Consider the following 19,836-nt stretch of genomic DNA (forward strand, 5'->3'; position numbering starts at 1 on the left):
CTCTGAGAGTTTGAGCTCCAGCTGAGAAAGCTTTTTTGTCAGCTGCCTTTTTTTTTTCTCTTTTTTTTTTTTTTCTTTTTTTTTGAATCTTGCAGACCCTCCTTGGCACAAAGAGCAGCTCCAACAGTGCAGAGCCCTCTGGTTTGAGGACAGGACACCCCTGGGTGCTCCTGCACTGACAAGTGGAGAAACAAGGCTCAAAGCCTGTGGAATAATCTAGAGAGGTCAGAAGGGAGTGTGGGTTTAACAGGGGAGATAAAGTCACCCTTGTTAATGGTGTATCTCTCTCTATCAAAAACATTTACCCTGGATCCTTTTCAAAGTCTTTCTTTTCTAAAACAAAACTGTTCAAAGGCTTAGCATGTTTTCTAAACCAGGGTGGCTGCATTTATTATTTTTGCCAAAATCTCACTGTTTATTTATCCTGCATTCATTCCTCTGTTGAGTTAAAATTTGCCAACAGCACACACCATGGAGTGTCAGTGTCAAGAGTTTAGTGAAGATGAATCTGATACTCTGGGCCTGGGCTCACTGTTAGGCTGGGCTAACCAAGTCTGAGCTTTTCCTACTGCTAAAATAGAGCAGGAAAGTTCTGAGTATTTTATGCTGCTGAGGTAGAAAGTCATAGCAGTAGCTGCAGTGAGAGATGGAAAGATTGACTGGGATAACAACACTGGAATCAGCATTCAGGGAAGCACAGGGAGCACAGAGGGATTTAATGATGGGCTGACTCTGGTGTCAGCTTCCATCTCATAATATTATCAGGCTACTGCCAAGCACTGCTCTAAAACCCTCCCAGAGACTCTATAATCAAGTTATTGTGGAAGATGACAAAAGGTTTGGTATCTGCTCAATTGTCCTCCCCCAGCTCTTCCCCTTCTCCCCCCAAACCAAATCACCCTCTGTTGCTCAGAAATCCCTGCTCTGGTTCTGGCCCAGGCCCACGAGATCAGCTGAGGCTCAGCTGATCCTCTCTGGGCTCTGGATGCTGCACCCACATCCCAGCACTGGGCTCTGCCTTTGCCAAAACAAGCTGGGCCTAAGGCAAGGCAGCAACACTGAAATGAGGGATTTTGCTCAGCAACAGCAGGCATTCATGTCCAAACACACAGAACACAACAAAAATACAGCCAGGATTGGGCTGGAATACTTTTTCACCTTCTCAGAGAAACAAGGCATGGAAACATGTTTGCTCCAGGGCAGAATGGAGCTCAGAAATAATAAATACATTTATTGTTGTGCCATGCAGCACCTTGCACTGTTACCTGAGCTGAAGTCTCCAAACTAGAACTTGGAATGAGTAGCTACTCAGGAGTGATGTAAACCTCTTTTTTCCAAGGATTATGCACTGTGCTTACAGTACCAAGGACTAGGAGGGGAATTGTGAAGGCTGTGGACTTGCCTGCAGTGTTTTCCATCCCACTGCTTTTGGACAGGGACAGCTGAGCAGCCTGGCCACACATGTGAGGGGACACGAGGGTGGCTTTGGCCTTGGAAAACTTTACTACCTGCACTTTGTGCTTGAAATGCTTCCAAACAATGAATTTCTGAGCCCAGCCCCTCAAGTTCTCCTGCCAGCAGAATGCTGATGCACTGGTGTGCCAGAGGGGAACCCAGGATGAAATGTCTCCTGCACAGCACTCAGTTGAAAATGTATTAAAACAAACTGTGAATCAGTCATAGCTACCAGAAGGAAAAAAAAACAAGCCTTTTATTCAATTAATTGCAGAAAAATTAAAGTAAAAACTAACCACTCTTACTCTGAGCCTTATTAAACACCTTTGAAAGCTCCTACAAAGCCCTGAAGCTCCGACATGTTATTAGGAGAGGTAGTCATGAGACAAACTGCTCTGCTTGGCAGCAACCAGCCCAATTTCTTATCTTTCCCTAAACACAGCCTCTGAACATGGCCAAGTTTCCTACATGGACAGAAAAGTCCATTAGTTTTTCCTACTGAGAGCAAAACACTCAGGTTTTTTACTGCAGAGCAGTAAAGCTGCTGCACTTGGGGCAGGAATTCCTCCCTGCCCAGGGTGATTTTCCTGCAGCCGTCCTTCTTTCTCCACAGCCCCCTTCAAGTCATTGACCCCAAAATGTAGATTAACAGAAACTGCCTCCCTCTCACATAAAATAAATAGCTCCACTAATGGTTTCCCAGCTCTTTGATGGTTTCAGTATTTTTCTACCTTCAAAATCTCTGGTTTTGTTCAGTAGGAAGAAAAAGCCTCAGCAGGTCACTCAGGCCTGCAAGTTACTGCAGGATTATCCTCTGTGCTATCTTCTAAACAACTTTGGTGCCTTCAGAAAACTAAAATGTTTGTGGAAGATTATTTAATATTCAGGCTGTGTCCCCAGACAGGACACCCTGTGCATGGAAAATAAGTTCTCAGGGTGGTCACTGCAATTTGTGACAAGTTTGGGTCAGTGGGCAGCTGAACTCCAGCTGAATGTTGTGGTGTTCCCACTGATCCTCAGTGCTGGGCCATGGTGGGGACACTGACAGGGGAGCCTGGGCTGGGACAGTTCCAGCCCTGAGCAGATCTGTCCAAACTGATTTCTCCGTTTATCTCTGGTGGGCTCCCGCAGCACTGCAGGGTCAGGCAGAGCAGAGCAGTGAGGAAGCACCTGGTGGGCAGGGCAGTGCCAGCCCAGGAGAGGCCCTGAGCCAAGGACTGGCCAGCTTTTAATGCAATCAGTTCATTCCATATCCATCAGTGACTTCTGGAGCTGCAGGTGGTGTGATTGCCCAAGTGCAGCCCCTCCAGGCAGAGGCTGTTTGCTGGGGGCTCGGGGAGCAGGTCCCTGCTTTAGCCAGGGCAGGCCCAGGGGCCAGGCCAGGGAGGGACTTTTGGGGACCCTGGAGCCCCAAGCACTGAGCACACCCAGGCAGGGCAGGGCTCTGAGGGCTGGGGCAGATCCTGAGATGCCAAGGGCAGATGGAAAGGGATGAGCAGCCTCATCCCCAGGAGCAGCATCTGTACATGCACAGCAGGCACTGTCTGACAGCAGCATGAAAGGGAAAAATGCAGAGCCCCACAGAGAGCTTTAATTAGGAAATGCATTGAGATGAAAGGAGTAGTATTGGAAGTTAATTGCATTTTGGTCTGCCATTAGATAGCAAATGACACGACTTCCTTCTGACACAGCTCATCAGCTCCCTGCCTCTGGAGCAGAGAGGAGGTGGCAGCATTCAGGAGTCCTCCAAAGCCCAGCCTGATCTCAGCACCAGGCAGAGCTACTTATTCCCAGATATCCAAACTCCTGACCCACAGGGGCAGGAACCCAACAGTAAAACTTGCTGGGAGTCTACAGGGGGCTGAAAATTTCCCTTTTAACCCTAATAACTCAGAGATATGCAGGTTGGGGGCCAAATTAAAGTGACACTTGTGGGAAATGAATTTGTAAAGAAGTTTTAAAGTTTGACAGAGGTTTATATAGTATTTATTTGTATGTAAACTTTGAAATAGAAATGTTGACTTAGAAATGTTATGGAATAGGACAGATGTTGAGAGAGAAATAGAATTAGAATTAAGTTTTAAAGGATGGTTTTGTAACTGAGACTAGATACTTTAGAGAAACAGAACTGTGAAAGATGTACTGTAGTAAGACTTATGAGGGGTAGTTTTAAATTATTAGCTTTAAGGCACTTACAGTATGGTGATACTCCCAAGCTTCCAAATGAAACTGATGCTCTCATGCTTCTCCCTGTCTCCAGTGCCAACTTTAATTGATGGCAAATTGGAAACCAGAGCATCCTTGGAGTAGTCTGACATGAGTCAATGGAACTGAGCAACAAAAGGAGAATTCCATAAATAAACAGTGAGGCAAAGTTGTGGTTACATGGCTCACATCAGGGAGGGTTATCTGCAGACAAACTGTGTGTGCAGAGAATGGACAGCTGCCAAATCTGTAGGATACATAAGGAGTTTCCACTCATGTTTCTCTCTGGACAATGAGGAAAAACTTAGTTGTGAAAGCAGAGGGTGCAACATTTTTTGTTGAAGTTCTCAGGGTTACTATTTATTTTAGAATTTCTGCTCTGCCACTCCACAGGTTTGCTTTCAATGCCTTGTGCAGGTCTGAAAGCACAGAAACAGCAGCTTTGTTCTATAAACTCTGCAGCAATCCTAGAAGCCAGGCTCATTCTAGGCATGCAAGACGTGGTGGGCTGGCTCTTGCAGCTCAGGCTCGCTTCCCCAAGCTGGAGATACAAACCTGCCATGGAAAGCCAGCCCAGCACACGAAAATCAGACCCTAAATTAACCAGCCCCTGTCCCACTGCAGCTGATCAGAGCTCAGCTATGTGTTGTCTGAATCTGGCTGCACAAGAGCTTATGAGTGATGTGCAGAACATGAGGACACATTCTGTGGGTAATTCACAGATGGAGCCTGCAGGCTGCTCCTGTGCCTGTGCACAGAGCAGGAACCAGTGTTCTGAACACCTGGGATCTTTCCAGAAACAGCAAAAATTTTAATTTTGGTTTGGTTTTCTTTTGTGGTTGGTTGGTTGGTTGGTTTTTTTAATATAGTGACACTGTATTGTCAGCCAGTGGCAATATGTGCAGCTTGTGGGAAACCCAAAACTTTTGACAGGTTCCAGATTCAGAGGCAAGAGAACACAACTTGTAAAGTCCCAGCAGCAGAACCCAGCAGGGCAGATTTACCAGCTGAAAGGAGCTGTGTGTGGCCATTGAACCTGCTCTCTCTGTTGTACCATCCAAAAAACATCACACACACTGTTCCTCTCCTGCATCTGCTGTTTTCCTATTTGTGGTTTTGCTGCCCTCCTTCCAGTTGCTGTGTGTGGCTCCTGGCTCTGGTTTGTTCCCGTGAGCAGGAGCTGGCTCTGCTTTCTTCCTAAAGCACCCCAGTGAGAAAATGAGCAGCTGCTGAGGACTGGAAGCACTGCAGAAGTGCCAATAAAATGAGTGTAATGAATTCTACAAGTATTTGATGAACTGTTGACTATTCAGATTTGGTTTATGGTCATTAAAATGTAACTTGATACTACTTTAAACACATATGAAGCACACACACAAAGTGCTTGGGCACTGCCTGATTTTTAATTCTCCCAGGCACATTCAAGTCATTCTGAGCTGAGGCTTGAGCAGTGCTGTGATGAGTCTGTGGCTGAGGTTCCTTCCCAAGAGTGAAAGGGTCCTGAGCAAAGTGCAGCAGCTCAAAAGCCACTCTCACTGGAATCCTTTAGAGCACCCCTCAATTATCCAGGCCTCTTCCAAGGAGTTTCTCAGTGTCCTGGTTTTGCACCCCAGAAGTGCAAACCAAGGTTGACAGAACATTCTTTTTAAGGCAGCCTGTGACAGAAAGAACCTTTTGGGCTCTCCACAGCCCTTGCTGTTCCTCGAGGTCACCTTGTGACACAAGTCTCAGGGTTCTCCTGCTTTTAACCCTGAGGCTGCTCCCTGTGATGGAAGTTGCTCTGCCCCACCCTCCATCACCTGGAACACGGGAAGACAGGAAACAAAAGCAGCTGGAATGTTGCAAAGCACTGCCCTTCAGCAGCCCCTGGGTCAGGAATGTTAAAGGGCTGGGGAATATAAAAGGGATTTTGCCCTGCACTGCCTGAGCGTGTTCAACACACACTCTTGCTTTCAGTATCAGTTTAAATTAGAGTCTGCCAGAGATTATTCAGTATTTCATCCCTTATTATGCTTCAAGAAAAGTCATAGCCTTCAGTTCTGCTTTCAGAAAAGTCAAATTTTTACTGACCTGTGTCAGAACAATGAGGGAGGATATTACTGTGTGTACAGGACAGGTGCCTTTACAAGTAAGAAATCTGTAGTGCACTGAAATGTGGTGAGCTGAAAGGACAGGCCAGCAGAGCTGGAATTACTCCTAAATCTACTTTTAAAACACAGAGTTATTTAAAATACCTCAGTTCCCTCATCCAGTCAGCAAAATTGTCTTACAGCGTGTCATAGAGGTAAATTGGTATTTTTATATATTTATTTCTTAAAGAAATCATTTTGACCATTGGTTATAGAGACAGGGTGGATACATCTCCATGTCTGTTCCCAACAGGAGGAGAGCTGTCAGCAGGAGCAAGGAATCCATCCTGGCTGACCACGAGACTGTCAAGTACCAGCCAGCAGTGCAGGTGGAAGAGGACACCATGGACTTCCCCCTGGAAGACTCTGTCCTGCTCCCCATGGATCCCAACCTGGAGTGCCACAGCCCTCCTCCAGACTACAACTCTGTCATCCACTACTCAGCCCCCCCAGTGTAAGCAGTGCCCCCCAGGGCTGCAGCTCAGCCTTGCCAGGCTCTGCTGTGCCCCCAGGGAGCCTGGCTGAAACAGGAGCAAATTCTGCTGGGATAATGCTTCACATGTTTCTTCTGGCACATCTCAGATGGGATTAGAAACAATTTAAGAGCATCTTCTGTCCTCTCTTTAAAGGCCTATTGCAAGGTCTGCAGTGAATTAATGACATTGTCTGTCAGTCATAGTAGGAGCTGCAGCCCTGAACTGCTGCCACTCCTCCCCCTGGCTGGGGCTGTTCATTGGCACTGCCAGATCCACATCTGGTTCCTGCATCCCCACTTCACTCCATGAGGGTCATGCCAAGCTGGTTGGGACACAAGATTGAAGCTGCTGGCCCTGACACATCCTGCAGGGATTGATTAGGCCAGTGCTAGAAGGCATCTGTTGAAAACAGCAGCCACACATTAATGTTTTGGGCTTGGAGAAAAGCTGAAACACCTTTCCTAACTTGGGATTTCACCTCCTGTAAATATTTCTGAAATATTTTGCAATCCAAGCTATCCTGGTTGCAATTTGGATTTAATAATTTCCACTGCCCAGAGGACACACTCCTAAAGATGGCATGGCCCAGAGCAAGCTGGCAGTGCTTGTGTGCCTGCTCCTTGGGCCAGCAGGGCACACAGTGTGGTTAAATCTGAGGCCCTGGGCTTTCCCCTTGTTCAAACAGCAGTTTATTCTGCAGACATGCAATAGGGAACCTTGCTGGAGATGCTCTGTAATTCTTGCAAGGCAAAATCACTGCCTTAAGTAAGAACCTTCTCACTCAAACAGAACTTCCCAGCTCACACACACCTTTGTGTGAATGTGCAGAAAACTCTCATTACCAGCATAAGAGTTACACAAAAACTCACACACACCCTTGAGGCACCAGCAGGGCAGCAGCATTTTTATGTTTCCTTTCTGCACACAGGCTATTTACTAAAACAACACACAAAAAAAAAAAAAAAGAAAAGCATTTTGTCTGGATTCTGTTGGGGTGCCCAAAGGTTTGATCCTGGGGATACTCCCCCTGTTAAGCTGCAAGCCCATGTGACACACCATTCTCTCTTGACTGTCTTGCCAAGGTAAATACTGGTATCAAATGCAAAGCCCTTTCTGGGTTCAGGGTAATTCAAAGCTTTTGTTGCAGCAGGACTGAAAGGATCACAAATTCTCCCATGTGAGACACTGACAGTGGGTTTGCCCCTGCCCCAGAGCTGTGGGTGGCAGAGACTGTTACAAGTGTGCCCAGGTGCCCTGTGTGCCCTGTGCATCATCACAGAAGCCTTAAAAAACAGCAAATAATCCTTAGCCTTTCATGTCCTCTGTAACAATCAGAGTTGGCTTTAAAATTTAGGAAGGGAAAGGTCTCCAGGTTGCAAGGAGAAAAAACCAGGATGAGCAAGATGTTCACTGACAGTGAGGGCTGTAACCTCCTGAGTTACAAACTGATCTGTAAATGGCTCCCTGTGCAGTTTCCTCCCAGCTCTGCACAACCCTTTCCCTTTCTCCCTTGATTTGATTTCTTCAGTGGAAAAAGAATGTTTTTTCATGATTCAGACTAGAGGGGGATGAAATCCAAGCCTTGCAAAACGATGCTGTTACCTTGGCAAAGACAGCTGCACGCCCTCGCAGCAGCGAAGGAAGTTTTCTGGATGAGTGCTTGCAGTGGGCTGCACTGAAGGAATCACAAACAAGCCTCAGGTATTATCAAAGGGGAAAACAAATCTCCAAACCCACCCCATGTTAACTGTGAACTCTCAAGCATCTGAAGGATGGGCTCTGGGGAACTGCACTGCTTCTTCTCCTTGACTTCAGAGTCCCTTATTAATCACCTGCAGTCCCTCCAGAGCCCCTTGCTCATAGTGCACCTGCTAGATAGGTGTGGGCTGTAGTTGCTTTATGGTCATTTTGCACTGCTTTGTATTTTAGTACCTATGTATTTACTAGACCTGGTCATAGAAGAGAAGAAACTACTGGGAAAGAATTCTGATGAGCCTGAGAAAGCTCACTGGACTGGTTTTTCATCAAACACTATTAGCTATCTATAGCTCTGATCAATCAACTGATTGATCAATCAATCAGTTCTTGTGGAAATAAATGACTGATGAGGCAAAGGAAAAGAAGGTGCAGACTGTGTGTGGCTCTGCTGCTGATGGCCTGGAGATGTTTGTTACTGCACCTTGAGCTGGAGGGTGAGAAAACGGCGTTGAAAAACCTTCACTGAGGAACTTTGAAATGTAGGAACAAAACCTGCACGTGTGCTCTGTGATTTGAGGAAGCCTGGGAAGCTCTGCTGGGGGAGCTGAGCACGTGGCCTCCCCTTTCCCCTTCTCTGAAGGATGAGCTGCAGGGTTCTCCAGGGGCAGAGGCACAGGAGCATGCCTGGGCAGCGGGGCCAGGGCACTGTGGGGAGCCAGGGCTCTTCTGGCTCTCAGTGACAAACATCAGCCTTCCTGTGCCACTGAGATGGTGGAACAGGCACAGGCTCCAGTGCTCGAGGTGGTTAAAGCCCTGGTTGCACTGACAGCCCCAAACTGAGGGCTCCTCTGCAGTGGCAGAATCGTGAACGTCCTGAGCACATCCAGCGGTGGAAGGGACCGACTGATGTTTGGGCAGCTGTTTCCAATGTTATTTCATGGAAGATTTTTTCCTCCTTATAGTAAATGTAACAAGCAAAAGTATTACCTGAAAAGTATTATTGAACATATTCTATTTTATTTACTAATATTTTGTTTGTCCTTCTCTCGCCTCCCTTAATTTAATTATTGTTCTCTTCTTCCAACGATGTATATAGTGTACCCTGTAGCAACAAATATAGTATTTCATTTATATGGTAAAATTTGTAACATTTTAGTCCAAAGAGAAAGAAATACCCAGATGTAACAGAGTTAAGTATTGTACTAAACATTTCACTAATGCTTGCAGGCCAGGCTCCCGTTTACAGTGCCCCACTAGTGCCATGGCACAGCAGCTCTCTTGGCTGGGAGTGTCTCTGCCTCTCACTTCTTCTCCATGTTATTTAGTTTCAGTTAGGAAACAGGAATCTGGAGGAATTTGGCAGGTTTATCTCATTCCTGGAAGTGTCACCATGTGCAGCTCGTGTTAAAGGAGAGGGATTTCCACTGCCTGGGTTTTAATTGGAAGCTGGTGGACTGGCTAGAGGATCATAGGGGTAAATTGTTTAAATGATGTGATGTTTATTATTTTTTCAGACTACTCAGGGATTCTTACTCGACTCCTGTCTGCCAGCTGCTTTCTCTAACCTGAGCTCAGTGGGATCTGTGTTAACATGTACCTTTGTTCCCTTTGATGGTGCTCACTCCTACTGGTTTTGTGCTTCTGGAGGCCCAGAGAATCAGGGCAAAGGAGCTCGGAGCTCTCCATGGAATTGTGTTGTCTCTCCTCCAACAATCACCTCCCACTTAGGTGTCCAAGTGCCTTCACCTGCATGTTCTTGTTCAGGCTGGTGTTGTAACAATCTCCTGTCTCCTCTTTGCTCTACTTTTCGTCCTTTTCTTGTTATTAGCTCTCCCAGTCCCTTTGGATTGCTTTGCTCTGCCTTTTCCCTAAGATCAGGTGTAGGATCGTTTCACTGCTGTTTATCCTGTGCTTGCAGAAGCTGAACTAGACAATCTAAAGCAAGATTTTCACATTAAATCCTCTATATATAGCCAAGGAAAACTAGTTTGTATTAGTTTGTCTGGAAGTCTCTTTGTGTCCTTCCCTGAATAGGAGAAGCTTTTTAATCTACTGATTTTTCAATATTGGTGTATGGAGCAAAATGAAGGCTGGTGACTGTGTGAATGTGATCCTTCCCAGAGTCCTTTCCTCAAACAATGAGGTTTCTTAAGGTTCTCCCAAGTTATCCCCACAAGAAGGGGATCCCCAGCAAGATGTATCCCAAGTATCTGCTTGGGATGTCAAGGAAGTCAGATGAAACTCAAAGTCTGAGTAATGGTGTCAAACAAACCCCTGAGTGCTGCAGGTGAACAGCCTTAGGGCTCCTGCAGACCTCAGCTGCTCTGCTTGCCATCCCACTGGCACAAACCCTCCCTCCCTCACCTGCTTGGCAAAGGCCAGGACACCCCAGAGCACCCAGGTGTTTTCCTCACTGGATTTTCTCTCCTGTTCACTGTAGGAATGTCAGCTGCCCTGTCAGCCTGGAACTCGCCAGGCTGGTTCCTGATTTTTCCCCTCACTTATCCTTCTTGTCCTGCCTCACTCTGCAGATTCCATCTGGCCTATCCCAGCTCTGGGGATGTGGGCTGGGCTCCAGGATCCCTAAATCCCACCAGCACCAAGGGGACACACCAGGAACTGTTTGAAAGCAAATAGCTACAGAGCAAGATAAGCATTATCAGGTTTCCCTGAACACGGGAATTGCTCAGGATCAGTATCATACTCACAGATCAGCCTAGAGGTTTTTTCTTATCATACAGTGGATGAAAAACAAAAAAGGCAGCAATAATTCTTTTTTTCCTCGCTGAAAATGTAATGGCCAAACGCTGGGATCCATTTTCCTGGGTTTCACCACACCACAAAAGAACAAAAATAATTTTGCCGAAGTCACAGCACCAGCACCATCTTACACATTTAAAATTCAGGAGGAGTTTGGAATTTGGCCCTCTCAGGAGTCAAGCAGTACAGGGGACTATGGAGGTGTTGAGCCCAAGCACTGGGTGGTTTGTTTGACACTGTTATTTCCATTTTTGTGAACATAGAATGGAAAACCTGCTGACCTGGGTCAGGTGGGACCACAAGGGTGACAGGGAGAACAATGTGGGATGCACTGAGCATTGTCCTGTTCTTCTGGTAGCATTAAATTTATTTTTCCTTAGACCTTGAGTTGTCAAAGCAGCCACTGAAAACTGGGAAAAAAAACAGAAACTTGGGACCTACAGAAATAAACCAAGGAAAACTGGGAAAAGCCAGGAACTTGGGACTTACAGAAATAAACCAAGTGCCGTGTTCAAACCACCAAGGAATGTTTGTCTGCCATGTTCCTGTCTGCCTGAAGAATGTATGCACTGAAAAAAATGCTTTCTTATGTAGTCAAGAATTGTACTGTATCTATTAACCAAAAAAATAAAAAGATTCTATATTTATACAGCCCAGGGCTCCTCTGTGTCATCTCTTACTTTGAAAAGTGTTGTCCTTGAAGCAGAATAAAAATAAATAATGCAACAGTTTTGAGAGACTTTTGCAAGGCATAGATCTCATCCAAATTTCTGCAGGGGGTTCCAAAGTTAGGACAGAGGCTGCCACACTGCTCAGAGGGAACTGCCCACTGTGTTTGCTTTAAAGATTCACAGACCTCTGAAAAAATGGGCTATTTGCTGTAGAAGTGCACCAAACCAGCCTCTGCCAAGAACAGCCTGTGGAACGCAGACATTGTGTCTGATTACTTCTAAGATATCTCAACAAATGGGGCTGAGAGAGAAGAGAGAATCACAATTCTGCCTGCTAAGGACAGCCCTTGGTCAGCAAAGCGTGTCAGTACAGAAGTCTGTGAAGATAACCTGCAGAACATGGGGGCATCTGGGGCTTGTTCAGCCTCAGAACTCCAGAGCTTGTATTGGATTTGGCTTGCCATAATATTCTAAAAAGAACACCATGAAATAAATACTTCCCAATATGTTACTGAATTCTCTTTTGAACATACTCTGCACTGTTGAAATACAGATTATTCCATACTGTCCATTTGTAGTGAAGGTTTAACATTCAGAATGCCAAGGGAGAAAATCTCCCAGCTCCATCCAAACGCAGCAGACCTGCTGCCACTTTCCTCACCAGCTGGCTGGTTTTTCTGGAATACCATTCCCATTCCTCTTTCCACTTTGGTGGCACAGCAGGTAACTACCAGCAGAAGAAAAAAAGAGAGAGAGTTTTTTTTTTTACATAGTGACAAATACCAGTTTCTACACATGTCTTAAAATAAATACTGGTATTAGGAAACAAAAAAAAAAGTGTGTTAGAGTTTCAGGGCCATTCTTCCATTAGCAGCCTTAAAAGTTACCGGGCTGTGTATTTTGCCAGTCACATTAAAAACTATGAAGCACTCAAGTCACTTCAAACATTTTAGTTTCTCTTCATTCCCTGTTCCAAACACTCCTAGAAATAAGTGTCTAAATTATACATGTCATTTGAAATGCAGCAATCTCCTTTCATCCCCATAATGAGCAGGAACATTCTTCTGTGCAAACTGAAGGATGTTTCAGTTCCTTACGTAAGGCGTGAGTCACCGCCGGCTCCGCGGAAACCCGCGCATTAAAGAGGGGAAGCAAAATATACAAAATTAACTCTGATTTGCTTTTAGCACCAAATGTGAATTATTAATCACACCCAGCTTGATTTACACTTGTGGAAGGGACCTTGCTACAGCAAGGCTCAGAAAGGAATTTGGGGAAAAAGGACAACGTTGGGAATGCAGAAATGGAAGCTTTGCTCTTGGGTCTCAGCCAGGGGATGTAATTTCTCCATCCCTTACTTTTGCTGGATGGGACGGAAAAGATTTTTGTTTTTACAGGAGCAGCACGTAGAGAGGTCAGAAAATCTCAGCCTAAAGTATCGAAGCTTGGTGGCTTTGGGTGATAAGAATCCCAGGAGAAAATAGGGACTAGCAAGAGAAAGATTTAGGATTAAGATACCCAGATTTGGTGGTGGCGCCATTAGAAAGCTGAGAAGAGAATCCAGCTGATTTCCAGTCAAGTCCTTTTTCCTTCCTCCCATAATCAGACTTAACTTGAGAGGGTTTATAAAGTGCAAAGGTTTAGAAAGAGTAGAAAATGCTGTTCATTTTCAGTGCTTTGGACACACTGAGGCCATGAGCAGTGGATGATAATGTTGTGTCAGAGCCTTCCAGTATCCCACAGCTTCCAGAGGCTCCAGCACACACTCCATGGCCAGTTTGTGGTGGCACAGAGAATGTCACTGCTGGCTGCACTGGGATGAGCTGGCTCTGTGTGCAGGGTGGAAGAAGCCCTGCAAGGACCATAAAGTAATTGTTCTTCTGTCAGCACAGCCAGTGATGAGTGGCAGCTGTTCCTACAGCCTGATGAGATTCATTAAAACTCTGAGAGGAGAAACTGCTCTGTCCAAACTCCTCCAGGGGCTCAGGAACCAGAACTGAATCCCAGGAAATCCCAGCTGTGGCAGCTCACTCCACCTCCCTCCATCAGACACAAAGTGAGACCTGCCTGTTCCTCTCTGCAGGCAGTGAGGACTTTACTCCTCATGTGCACCAACCACTAGGGCAGAGTAATGTGGCTTCTAAATACTCCTGGTCCAGATTTCCTCAGGGAGCCTTTCAGAGAGTGAGCTGTGGCTCCCAGGAACAGGACTGAAGCTGTTGTAATCCCAAATGTTAGGATAATGAAATAAATCAGGAGAGCCTCCCACATTCTTGCTGAGTGTGTCCCTCCTGATGCTTACCCTGAGTATGTGATCCACACAGAACCCCGGGGGCTGATTCCAGCCTCTTCCTCACTAGCAGAAATAGCACCCAGTAAAGAAGAAATATTTCCTCTGAGCTTTAAGCTGTTCACCTTCTGGGGCCAGAGATTTTTCTTCAGAGTGTGAGCTGAGCACAGAGGAGATTAAGAGATGGAGTTATCCTGTCAGACATCCCCAGGCCTGTGAGCACATGGAAGGAGCTTTGGTTGAAATGAGAACGTACAGCACTCTGTGAAAAATGAGTGATCCTTATAACCTAGTGTAGGAAAGGGTAGGAACAGATATCCCCAGGGTGCTCTTGGCTAAATCTGTGGGATGGATGCTACAGGATTAAGTCCATCTCTTGCATATTTTAGGGCAAACTGCAACTCCACAGGTGGTTTAGTCAGTTTGGTGATGTTACTCAGAGTCATCTGACCCATCCACACACAGGCAAAAAATACTCTCAAATATTAAGAGTGACATCAGGAGCCTTATGACATTCACTGAGGACAAATCCTGCACTTGAGAAGGACTAAACCCTCTCTGTGACACATTTTGGGGCTGACTGACTCTGCTCTGAGCAGGAGGGTCGAGTGAAGTCCCTTCCATACTGAATATTCCAACAGCCAAGTCTGAGTCATTGTTTCATCCTAGCAGGCAGTAAATCACCAGGATAACCCCAAGCCACTTAGGCCTGGCCTTTCCAAACAGTGGAGATGGGGCTGGTGACTCACCTGGAACCTCAGCAGAGCTCTGGGAATCCTGGAAAGTGGAGTCTGCTAATAATTAATGACTTTTTTGTCTGTATCCAAACAAAAGGTGTAGCAACACTGATCTCACACAGCAAAGTGAAACAAAACAAATTACATTCTTGTGTAAAGACAAGCCTAAATTGGCTTCTCTAAGAAAACTCCCAGGCAATTTTACCTCACAGCTTCATAGATAATTCTCGTGCCTTTTGCTTTTTCCTCGTGCTCCTCTTCTTCACCTGTCAGTTACAAACAGCACTTGGTGTTCTCTCGTGACAGAACTGATGCATTTATCACACCTAAACTGTGACATCAGACAGCAGCTACTCATGTCCACTCTATTAATTGGGAACTGTCCACTTCCCCAGATCTCTTTCAGGGAAAAGATTCATAATGCTATGGATCCTCTGGAAAGCCAAGTCTCCAAAATCAAGTCAAATTCCTGAAATCGTTATTAAAAGTTTTTAAAAACCTGAGTCTTCTCCTTTGCAGATAAAGCAGGAATTTTTCTCTCTGATGTCATGTGGGGGAAAGAGGCCCAAGCACTTGTCAGTAATACACTGATCCTTGTCTGAGTCAGACATGATGAGTGTTCCTCCTTTTACCACGACTTTTTCTGCTCATCGTTGTTACAGTGAGAACTTTGTGATTTCTGGCTGCTCCCTCTTGTCTCTCTTTCTTCCCCTGTAACATTGTTAAAGAAAAATTCAAGCCTGACAGCAGGCAGGATCAAAGAGAGCAGGAGCATAATGAAGTCTTTGTTTTGCCACTAAAGAAATCTCATTCCTGGAACTCCCAAATGTAGGGCTGTGTCTTCTGCCCTTCCAGGAGGAGCAATATCAGCAGGACTTTTTAAAGCTAGGACTACACACTCAGTGATCCTCAGGGCCAACAGAGCAAACCTGGCATCTCTGGACACTCATCTTGGAGCAGTAGTTGTTATTTTTAAACTGGACCATTGTCACAGTGAATTCCTCAAAATCCCAAAGGTTAAGTTGTTTTTCATAACTATGCATTAAAAAAAAACCAAACCAAAACAACAGGAAAAAAAAAAACCAACAACCAACCAAGAACTTTATTATTTTCTGGGAGAGTTTTGACCTTTTATTCATGTATATTTTTCAAAGCCAGCCCTGCACTGTTTATGCCCCAAGCTAGAATGTCACAAGCCATCTTAGCAGGGAGCAAAGCACAGAGACAGGCGGGGTAAGGCAAGGAGAGCAGGTGGAGGGGCGAGAGGAGCAGCAGAGTGGGGGACTGAGGTAATGGGTTCCTTAATCTTGATGCTGAAGCATCTGGGATGGACAGGATTCATTCCTGCCTTTCCCCAAAGCCTCTGGAAGAAGCACCAAACCCCTGGTGACACAAGGTCAAGATGGAAGTGCAGCAGGAGTTTACAGCTCCGTGAGGAAGGACAGGAGGGTGGAGGGGAGCCAAACCCTCGTCTCCCCAAGCACTGGAAGAGCTGGATCCAAACCTGGCTGTCACAAAGGACTCCTGGTCTGGTGATGGATTGTTTGTGAAGCCAAACTGCTCTGGAGGTGACAGCAGCAATTCCTTCTGCTGTCAGGATGACTCACGGCCAGCTCAGACACTGAGAGCTATTGACTCAGCATCCTCCTCTGCTGAATGAGACTTTCCACTGTGCTGATGAAACACTCTTTGGCCTTGATGTTAATCTTTGGCTCTGTGAGATCCCAGATGCCTTCAGGATGTTGTAATAAATGGGAAGTGCCAACAGATTGCAAAGGAAAGTGAGGTTGTCTTCCTCCTGGCATTTGGACCATAATTCCTTCCAGGAAGGAAAAGGCAGGAGCTGAGGAGAACAGAGGTGCTGCTCTTCAGGTGCTGTTCTGGGGATGGCCACGGTGCATTGCTCCTCTCCGCTCTGGGAGCACAGACCTGATTCTCACTGGGGCCAGGTCCTGCAGCAAACCTCCTCAAAGAGCCACAGAGGAGTACTGACCTTGCAGCTCTGGGAGCCAACATCCATCCCGGCTGGCAGAGAGAAAAGCAGACTCCAGATGTACTCAAGAACAAATTTTACCTATTCAAAATACAGGCAGAAATTTTCTCCAGACTTAGCAGATCACAGCTCTCTAAAGAAAAAATGTAATGTAATGTTGCCCTAAATCATGGTCAGTAACTTCCTCCTAACATCCCAAGGGTGGCACAATTAACAATAATCTATTTATTAAGAGTTCCTTTAGTACACAGGTGCCAGGGACTTTTTTATTTCAGTAAGACAAACACCCTTCTGTTTTCCTGGTTTAACCCATTCAGTAAAGAGGAATATTTTAATGGGCTAAAACACCAACTACTCTCTGAGTAATTTGTGAGTAAATACCAGTTCATGCTGCCCTACTCCAGCCTGGTACAATGGGAAAGACCTGAAAAGGGAAAGTAAGAACTCCTGGGAGCTGGAAAATCCATGCAAGGGCAGCAGGACCTCGGTGCTGTGACACTGGTAAATTCTGCCACACCAGGATTTAGTTCAGCCCCCCTGAGCACCAGCAGACAGAGCTGCACTGATATCTGGAGTAGTGCACAGTCCCAGCACTCCATTCCCTCAGAGTCAGAGCACAATTTGTCCTGCAGAAAATTCCCTCCTTTCCTGCTTCCATGCTGCAGAAGAGGGGTCATCACCTGGAGGGAAACCCAGAAAGAGCTCCCACAACAGCAGCAAACCAAAGCAGACCATCAGAACCCAGCCTGGCTTTCCAGTTTTTCATTATTTTAGTTCCCCACTGAATTTGGGAGCTAGGAAATTTAAGAAATTTGAACTAAATAACAATGTAGGGAAGCACATTCCACTTTCTCCAAAGGCAGAAAAAGGCTGCCTGTGAGCACAGCACAAGTTGCCTCATTAAATATGAAAAATGCCAGTAAAGGACAGCATAAATCCCAAAATGGATTCATGATCCTCCTTTTGTTTCTGAAGACTCTTTAACATAAGCTTGAAATCTGGGAAGAAACACTGCACAGGCTGCATTTGTAGGGTTTATATTCCCACACTTCAGAGTCCCCCTGTCCATTCCCAGTCACTCCTTTTGGGCTGGGTCAGTCTTTGCTGCTGCTCTGGAGGGAGCAGGAACATCTCTGGTTATTATTGACAGCAGAAGATTCTCTCCTAAAAAAACAGACACAGAAAACTTCAGGAGATCAGGGCAGGCCTAGAGCAAGGACAGGCACAGGTGACTTTGGAACAGGTGCAAATCCAGATTCCAGAACTTTTGCAGCTGGTTAATTCCTCTCTCCATCACCAAATGTGATCGTAAAGTCATACCAGGAGGAAATTAGGAAAATGATCCTGCAAGGAGACAACTGGAATCAAGTTGGCAAAACAAGCTCTTATTGATAGAAAGTAGAAGCTCCAAACTTGAATTTTTGCTGTAAAGTTGTTTTTCCCGAATTATTCTATACTGCAGCAAAATAAAAGGGAGAACTAGTATTGTACTTTTATTTTAACATCTACATCCTCAAAAGTGACAGGAAATATCATATGAAACATTTCTAGGGTGAAGTTGAAAGAAAACCACTTCCCAGAAGTTTGTCACATATGCCTGCAAAGAATGCTTGTTAGAACTTCATTTTAATGAGGGATGAAAGGGATTGCAAAGAGAGTCGATGAAACTTTAACACAGCTTCAATATTTACATTTGCTGGTGAACATAATTTGCTCACAGAACGATTGGAAATGTTATAATGACACATCATATTTCAATATTTTTGTGTGCCACACAGATAGGAATGTGTGTACACTTGCAAAATAATTTCAATGCATCATCATTGCTTCATGTGTCTTACAGGGCTGAGGAACTGTGTAGAAACTTCAAAAATCAGTAAAATACCAACTTTGATCAATTGAGAGCAGGCACTGCTTGCAAAGTGAGGCACTCATCTTCACAGGACAGAGACATTACCATAGCTCTCTCCTGGAAAAGTTATGGGCTATGGGCATAGATTTATGAAATTGCTCAAACTTTAGTAGTTCTTTAGATGAAAGAGCCTGTGGAGGGAAGGTTTGGTCTGTGTTAGATGATGTCTGCAGAGGAAAACTCCTTTCAGGAAGATTTGCAGAAGGCAAATAAGAATGTGCTGGATTTTTCCAGAAGAAGACATTAAAATCTTCAAGTTTTTAGGCTTGAAAATCCATCTAGAGAATTGGATAAGTGACTTTTTTAGGGAAAAGTGTAAGGTTTCACCCCAGCCCCTTCAATGCACATCTAAAGGGAGAGAGTCCCTTTCTCACCCTGCAGCTGAACTCTGCCAGGACAAACTCAAACCCTGCCCCACAAGAGCTGGGCCCATTCATTATGAGAATTATTACAATGAGAAATTACAATGAAAGGGCTGGGAGCCCTGAGAACTGAGGGGTGTGTAGCAGAAACTGAAAGTAAAACTGTATGAGAGTAAAAGACTGAACAAAACCCTAATTATATTACTCTAAAAGTGCCAAGTATCTTAAAAATATTAATTTTGGAAGCAGGAGGAACTGGAGGCTTGCATTATTTTGTTAATTTTGTTAATTATGTGATCATTTCTGCTGAAATGTGCATTCCTCTGCCAGGTGTGTCAGGATGCCACCCACAGCATCAAAATATCAAACCAAAAATACTTTTCTGAACTGTGTGGCTGAGTATTCTCTGACAAACTCTGGCAAAAGCACCTGCCAGTGCCAGGCTGAGTTAGACTGGCGAGAGGGAGGGCAGGAATATCTGCAGTAATCTGTCCAGCAGTGCACACAGAGCCCTGGCTTCTGCTTTGCTCCTGAGCCAGCAGCCCCTGGGCTGTCCCACCTTCCCTCTGAGGACAAGCCAGCAACAGAAGACCCCCAAGAATGGCTGGCAGGGAGCAGGCAGCAATCCTGGCCTTCCTCAGGATTCCCAAAATGCCAGCAGAGTTGAGATGAGTCAGGCCTGGTTTTTACACCAGTTTTTGTGCACAGATAAAATACCTTTAATTCATGAGCTCAGATCCTGGTGTCCACTCAGCAAGAAAGGAATGGGTGCTAGGGAATTCCAGTCTTTTCCTTCCCTCCCACAATGTCCTTGCTTGCAGTCTTCTTGCTGGCAGTGCTTTTGTGAGGGTGCCTGGAGGCTTTTGTGCAGGCAACAGCAGTTTGTCATTTCAGTATCCAGTCCTGCCCTTGGAAATTATTAAAATCCAGGACATCTTTGGAATGGGAAATTAAATGTGTTCTCCCACAAACCCTAAAACTGCTCATGTGGCTGGCAGCTATGTTAAAACAAGGGTGTTCAAATAGAATTCCTATTTAAAAAATTGAATTGAACTTTTCAAAGGAATTAGATTTTCCTGGAATTTTATTAGCTGGCAGGTTCATAAACTACAACAGAAACAAAGCAGGAAAACCAAATTATTCTTTAT

At 45.3% G+C, this 19,836-nt stretch overlaps 1 protein-coding gene and 1 long non-coding RNA gene across 3 annotated transcripts in view; one reads left to right on the plus strand and one right to left on the minus strand.

Moving 5' to 3' along the window:
- Window positions 1-11,374, plus strand: part of LOC121362872 (vascular endothelial growth factor receptor kdr-like) — a 125,573-nt gene extending 114,199 nt beyond the window's left edge. For both annotated transcript variants that reach the window (XM_041484775.1, XM_041484776.1), the window contains exon 30: window positions 6,043-11,374. In XM_041484775.1, coding sequence (XP_041340709.1) covers window positions 6,043-6,247 — 205 coding nt within the window. In that variant the 3' untranslated portion in view covers window positions 6,248-11,374. The remainder of the gene's footprint in view (window positions 1-6,042) is intronic.
- The window catches only part of LOC121362875, a 134,776-nt gene that overhangs the window by 41,952 nt on the left and 72,988 nt on the right, over window positions 1-19,836 (minus strand). The window lies entirely within an intron of this gene.

Source organism: Pyrgilauda ruficollis, unplaced genomic scaffold, assembly GCF_017590135.1.
Source record: "Pyrgilauda ruficollis isolate IOZ18807 unplaced genomic scaffold, ASM1759013v1 scaffold67, whole genome shotgun sequence".
In the NCBI taxonomy this organism is placed as follows: Eukaryota; Metazoa; Chordata; class Aves; order Passeriformes; family Passeridae; genus Pyrgilauda; species Pyrgilauda ruficollis.